This window comes from Chrysemys picta, chromosome 9 (assembly GCF_011386835.1).
Source record: "Chrysemys picta bellii isolate R12L10 chromosome 9, ASM1138683v2, whole genome shotgun sequence".
Classification (NCBI taxonomy): Eukaryota; Metazoa; Chordata; order Testudines; family Emydidae; genus Chrysemys; species Chrysemys picta.
Window position 1 is genome coordinate 96703055 of NC_088799.1, and position 6761 is coordinate 96709815.

General features: G+C 46.9%; 1 protein-coding gene across 1 annotated transcript; it reads right to left on the bottom strand.

The window, feature by feature from the left end:
- Positions 1 to 1429: 1429 nt before the first annotated feature.
- Positions 1430 to 3965, bottom strand: LOC135973467 (uncharacterized). Its single transcript, XM_065556712.1, has 2 exons — positions 2994 to 3965; positions 1430 to 1999 (listed from the first exon to the last, which is right to left on the bottom strand). The coding sequence occupies exons 1-2, from the start codon at positions 3568 to 3570 to the stop codon at positions 1524 to 1526; spliced, it is 1053 nt and encodes a 350-aa protein (XP_065412784.1). The 5' UTR covers positions 3571 to 3965; the 3' UTR covers positions 1430 to 1523.
- Between the last annotated feature and the right edge of the window lie 2796 nt (positions 3966 to 6761).

Consider the following 6761-nt stretch of genomic DNA (forward strand, 5'->3'; position numbering starts at 1 on the left):
CAAGTAGCGAAGGCAATCGTTGATGTACTGCTGCCAAAGGTAGTGACCCTGGGAAACGTGGAGGCGATCATAGATGGCTTCGCAGCGATGGGATTCCCAAACTGCGGTGGGGCCATAGATGGAACTCACATCCCTATCCTGGCACCGGACCACCAGGCCACCCCGTACATTAACCGAAAGGGATACTTTTCCATGGTGCTGCAAGCACTGGTGGACCACAGGGGACGTTTTACCAACATCTACGTGGGATGGCCGGGCAAGGTTCATGACGCTCGTGTTTTCAGGAACTCTGGTCTGTTTAGACGGCTGCAACAAGGTATTTACTTCCCGGACCACAAAATAACTGTTGGGGATGTGGAGATGCCTATAGTCATCCTCGGGGACCCAGCCTACCCGCTAATGCCCTGGCTCATGAAGCCCTATACTGGCGCCCTGGACACTGAAAAAGAACTCTTCAACTACCGGCTGAGCAAGTGCAGAATGGTGGTGGAGTGTGCTTTTGGCCGTCTCAAGGGGAGATGGAGAAGCTTACTGACTCGCTGTGATCTCAGCGAAACCAATATCCCCATTGTTATAGCAGCTTGCTGTGTGCTCCACAATCTCTGTGAGAGCAAGGGGGAGACCTTTATGGCGGGGTGGGAGGTTGACGAAAATAGCCTGGCTGGTGATTACTCACAGCCAGACAGCCGGGCGATTAGAAGAGACCAGCGGGAAGCGCTGTGCATCCGGGAGGCTTTGAAAGCAAAGTTCCTGAGTGAGCAGGGTAACCTGTGATTTTATAGTTTGTGTACTGAGAAGCTAAACCTGCCCCCGTTTCTTTACCCAGGTAATGTTGACTATCCTATCCAGTTACATACCCCCTTCACCCCCCCTCCAACACACGTGTCGAAATAAAAATAGTTCTACTTTGTTAAAGCACACCGTTTTCTTTAATACTGTTTTCGCGGGAATTTTTTAAAACTGGGACGCAGACTGTGGTGCGGGGCGGGTCTAGTGTTGTGATGCGAATGCAGCTTCTAAACTCAAGGATTGACAGGCTCCGCTGCGGTGGGATGCTTGTTTCAACGGAGCCTGTCACCCCTCCTGATCGGGACTGTGTGTATGGGAGGTCTATTTGACTTTGTGGCAGGGGGAGGACGGTTACAGATCCCATGCTGTGTGGCTCTGTGATCCTGTCTAAGGACCGGCGCTTAAGATCTGTAACTGCCCTCCCCCGCCACAAAGTCACAGAGCAACCCACCCCCCCCAACATTACATCAAAACAACCTCCCAGACTAACCGGGGCAACTAGTCACTGCATCACTGCACTGTGTATGTGCCCTGCTGCTGTGCCTGCCCCCGACTATGTACCCTGCCAAAGGAGACTGTCCTGTCCAATTTCCAACCCCCTTTCCCCTCCTCCTCCAAAAGAACATGATTGAAACAGTAGTTAACAGAAACGAATTTTTTATTATCAACTACACATGGCATTGGGAGGTGAAACTTGGACGTGGGCTTGTGTCAGGCGGGAAGGAAAGAACTTTTCAAATTTTGGGAAATGAGAGCCTTCTGCTACTAGAGCTCTCTGCAGGGGTGGAGTGAGAGTTAGCAGGGACTCTGCCGCCTCTCCTTCTTTGCACTTTGGGTGAGGTGGGTATGGGACTTGGTGGCGGGGGAGGGCGGTTAGAGATGGACTGCAGCGGGGCTCTGTCCTCCTGCCTCCGTTCCTGCAGAACATCCACAAGGCGCCGGAGCGTGTCCGTTTGCTCCCTCAGTAGTCCAAGCAGCGTTTGAGTCGCCTGCTGGTCTTCCTGCCGCCACCTCTCCTCCCGATCCATGTTGGCTTGGTGCATTCGGGTCAAGTTCTCCCGCCACTGGGTCTGCTGTGCTGCCTGGGCTTGGGAAGAGGCCATAAGCTCAGAGAACATGTCCTCCCGTGTCCTCTTCTTCCTACGCCTAATCCGCGCTAGCCTCTGGGAGTGTGATTCCAGGCTAGGTTGTGAGACAGTCGCAGACGGGGCTGTGGAAATGGGAAAAAGGGAGTGAATTCCTCTGAAAGATAAATGTAGTTGTGAACAAAGAACATAGTCTTTCTCTGTGAACAAGACCATGCACAGCACCTTTCACATGCGCACTCAGCACAAGGTCGAATTCTCGGCCTTCGCATTCTGTGCCTGGGGTCTTGAACAGCACATTTGAGAAGCGAGGCAGCACAACGGAATTTCTGTTGCAGGCAGACATGGTAAGCCGTACACTTGTGGCAGTTTAAAACTTTTATATTACCACTGGCCTCATTTCACATTTAAATCAATGTCAGTCCCTGCTGCCAGCAATCCGGCAAGCGGGAACTCTGCCCCTGTCCCACCCCCTCGCGGCTGTCCCCGGGAATGATCCCTTTCGGCTGCCCCTCTCCCGCCTCCACCGCGTGGCTGCAAACCAGCGGTGACAGTTCTGTAAAGGAACGGGAAAGCAGTCCCAACACTAACATTCCCCTACCTAATTAAAAGCAGGTCACCATGGCCGACATCACCCTGATGAGGATCTCCGAGAGCGACAAAGAGAGAATGCTCCGGGAAAGCCTCCAAAGACCAGGGCCGTATGCCGCCCTGCTGTGCAGAGCAATGATCCCCGAGTACCTGATAATCTCGTGGCGCGGCAACGTGTCGTACTTCGGAGGACCCAATAAGGCCGCTCTCCCCAAGAACCTCATGCAACGGCTTTCAAGTTACCTCCAGGAGAGCTTCATCGAGATGTCCCAGGAGGATTACTGCTCTATCCCCGCACATATAGACCGCATTTTACTGTAGCTGCAGTAGCAGGGAATACACAGTAGAGCGGCTTGTGCAGGACAATCACTGAAAACCGGACATTGCTAGATTTCTTTTCAAAACTTGCACTGCCCCTTACTAAACCGTTAAGCGCCTAGGGCACACTAATCATGAACAACCCATTCTTTTAATTGTTAATATTCCTGTTTTGTTAAAAATAAATGTTTAGATGTTTACAACACTTACTGGCTGATCCTTCACCAGATTCTGTGTCCGGGGTAATGGCTGGGGACGCTTCGTAGGGGATCTCTGTAAGGGTGATGAAGAGATCCTGGCTGTCGGGGAAATCAGCGTTGTGAGAGCTGCCAACTGCCTCGCCCTCCTCATCTCCTTCCTCATCTTCCCCGTCCCCTAACATGTCTGAGGAACCGGCCGTGGACAGTATCCCATCCTCAGAGTCCACGGTCACTGGTGGGGTAGTGGTGGCGGCAGCACCGAGGATGGAATGCAGTGCCTCGTAGAAACGGGATGTCTGGGGATGGGATCCGGAGCGTCCGTTTGCCTCTTTGGTCTTCTGGTAGCCTTGTCTCAGCTCCTTGATTTTCACGCGGCACTGCGTTGCATCCCGGCTGTATCCTCTCTCTGCCATGTCTTTAGAGATCTTCTCGTAGATCTTTGCATTCCTTCTTTTGGATCGCAGCTCGGAAAGCACGGACTCATCGCCCCACACAGCGATGAGATCCAAGACTTCACGATCAGTCCATGCTGGGGCTCTCTTTCTATTCCCAGACTGCACGGCCATCACTGCTGGAGAGCTCTGCATCGTTGCCAGTGCTGCTGTGCTCGCCACGATGTCCAGACAGGAAATGAGATTCAAACTGGCCAGACAGGAAAAGGAATTCAAATTCAAATTTTCCCGGGGCTTTTCCTGTGTGGCTGGTCAGAGCATCCGAGCTCGCACTGCTGTCCAGAGCGTCAACAGAGTGGTGCACTGTGGGATAGCTCCCGGAGCTATTAGCGTCGATTTCCATCCACACCTAGCCTAATTCGACATGGCCATGTCGAATTTAGCGCTACTCCCCTCGTCGGGGAGGAGTACAGAAGTCGAATTAAAGAGACCTCTATGTCGAACTAAATAGCATCGCAGTGTGGACGGGTGCAGGGTTAATTCGATTTAACGGCGCTAACTTCGACATAAACGCCTAGTGTAGACCAGGCCTAAGTAGTTCCACTGACTGCAGGGTTAGTGAGACAAGCACATGAATAATCCTTTGCAGGAACAGGGTGCTGGTTTCCAACAGGTGAGACCCCATACCAGTAGGGAAAGCAGTGCTCTCTTCAGAGAAGAAGGTTGAAGCGCGGCCTGGCCATGGAAGGTAATGAATGCAAGAACTGAGACATGCTTAAAATGGCAACTCTGTAAATTGAAAGTAACCATTATCCAGTGTGTGTCCTGGATAAGTTTTGTACAAGTGAAAGTCTGGCAAAAGAGTCAAATTCCAGCACATCTCAAATATGAACTGGGGATTTAGCCCATTCCTAATTTATAAGAGAGATGAATATTCCAGCATTTTTACCTCCCACTCTTTTTAACATTTATATATGTTTAGTATAATTATCATAATCGTAGCAATTAAAGACATCCTTTAAGAATAGTATCTGTTCCCTTTAAAACAATCTTTTTTTTATAGGGATAGACACAAACATAATTTAGAAGCAAATCTTGGGAAGCATTGTTCTATTAAAAAAAATAATGACTATGCTGCAATTTCATAATCATGAGCAGAACTGTCTGACAAATCATTTGGAATAAATTGTGGGTCGGAAACACTTCCAAATAAGAAATAACCACTCATGAGGAGAGTGGCTAATTGCTTATCCATCCCACCACTCCCTGTTGGTATAGAATTAGGTAGCTGCAACAGCTGCTCCAAACTGGGAAGATTTCGGGGGTGGGGTGGGAATAACCACTTACATGCAATAAAGAATGAGACTGAAGTCCTGGGAAAATGCAAAACTGTTTGTTCATGTTCTATTACCTTGGTTATTTGATACTGAAATATCGATAACTTCAGGTTATATTGTGATTTCAGCTACACTTGTAATTCCAAAGAGACTCTAGTCCTTCTTCAGCAAAGCTCTTAAGCACCTATTTATGTTGAACTGAAGTCAGTGAACCTAAGCACATGATTAAAGTTAAGTTTGTGCATAAGTGCTTTGCTGATGTGCGTATTGGACCATATTGTCACCCTCCAGTATTTTATTGAAGACAGAAGAGTTAAACAAGCCAATGAAATCCAACATGAGCAAGATCTTTTGGTCAGGGAGGAAAGTTGATTATTTGTTTCTTTATTTCTTACAGAGATGTACAATAACTAGATTCCTGAGCTGTTTGACACGGGGAGAAGGGATATGCAAAATTCAATTAAAAATGTTATTTTTAAAGGTACATTTTCGTGGGCACTTGTATGCAAAGAATTTTCTAAGTATATATTTCAGAACCTATAAAAGTTGTTTGATGTATGATTTGCATTTAGAAATGATTTATTTTACTTTAGTTTGCAAATGTGCCAGTTACAAAAGTCTCAAGGGACACATGCACCATTTAACACATGCAATTTGAGAATGTATTGGGATTCACTCCAAGGCCTTTCCCACTCAGCTTATCCAGAACACCTCATCCAGTTGTAGAACACTTCTTCCAATTCTCTGGGATCCAAAACACTCACTTCAACTCTGGGTTTTGTCACTGGGGTTCCTTTATTTGACATACAGCAAAACTATGCTGAGTGAATCAGACTCAAGCGAATGGGGGTGTGTACAGGGCATGCCACACATCCAAAGTTACAGATAACCTCTTCCTTTATAGACATTTACACATTCCATTCCATTTACCATATATTTAATCACACATTTTTTGGATTTGCCTGGCTCTGCAGGAACCAGTCCTCGTATAGCATGCTCCATGCATGTGCTGTTCAGTGGAACTTAATCTTTACATTCCAGGTTTATCTTGTCCATAGTCCATTGCATCAAGGTCTTGCTGCTTATCTTAGTACAGACATCCTGATGCCAGCATACTGTTTCTCAAGCTCCTATTTACAACTTAACCTTCCATTCACCTTCCCCATTATGCTGACTAAGAAATGAGGCAAATTATTTATGTCAAGCCATGCCTACAGAGTGGAAGTAAAATAAAAATCAAGAAGCGCAGCTCTCCTTTTCACTGCACCTGACTAACCGACCAGGAATATAGCTGATGAGAGAGAGTGGGGCCATCACCCATGCTCCCAAAGTTTTCAAACTTGGGCTCTTGGGGACCAATAGATGATGACAACACTACTCAAGTGTCCACGCTAAAGACTGTGGTATTCCAGGCCCCAGGTTTTTAAAGGGACACTATTGTTTGGGTTTTTTTTAATTTTGATTTAATTTTAAGGGTAACATTTGTTTGTTGAACAAATAAGCATTTTTCCACAGTGTCTGAAACCCAAGGGTTGCAGCACTAATGAATAACCTGACCATTAAACCTACTACAGAGGAAAATGAAAGTGACTTCTCTTGCATTCCTTGTCCAGGGGAGAGGCATGCACAAGGTAAATAAAGTACATGTAATGTCAAGGAAATAATTAAGAAAAAACTCCATCTTTAATAATCTAAGATGTTTTTGTTGTCATCAGCTGTCCAAAAGTCAGTATACAACACATGATTTAAGTTCACAGTGTCCTGAGAGCTGTTCAAATATCTGATTGCTGTACAAAACTGAGGTGATGATAATCTTTCCCTTGGTTTCAGTGAAAAGACTTTCATGCCCCTGATTAATGCTCTGAGTTTGGAGACCGGATAAACCTTCAATCCCAAAGCAGAACTGAGGCTATGTCTACACTTGGAGATAGGAGCATGAGACCGAGCTCACATAGGCATTGACTTAGCATGCTAACAATAGTAGTGTAGCTGCGATAACACAGGCAGCAGCACAGACTAACCAACTGCATACTTACGGGGTGCAGATGG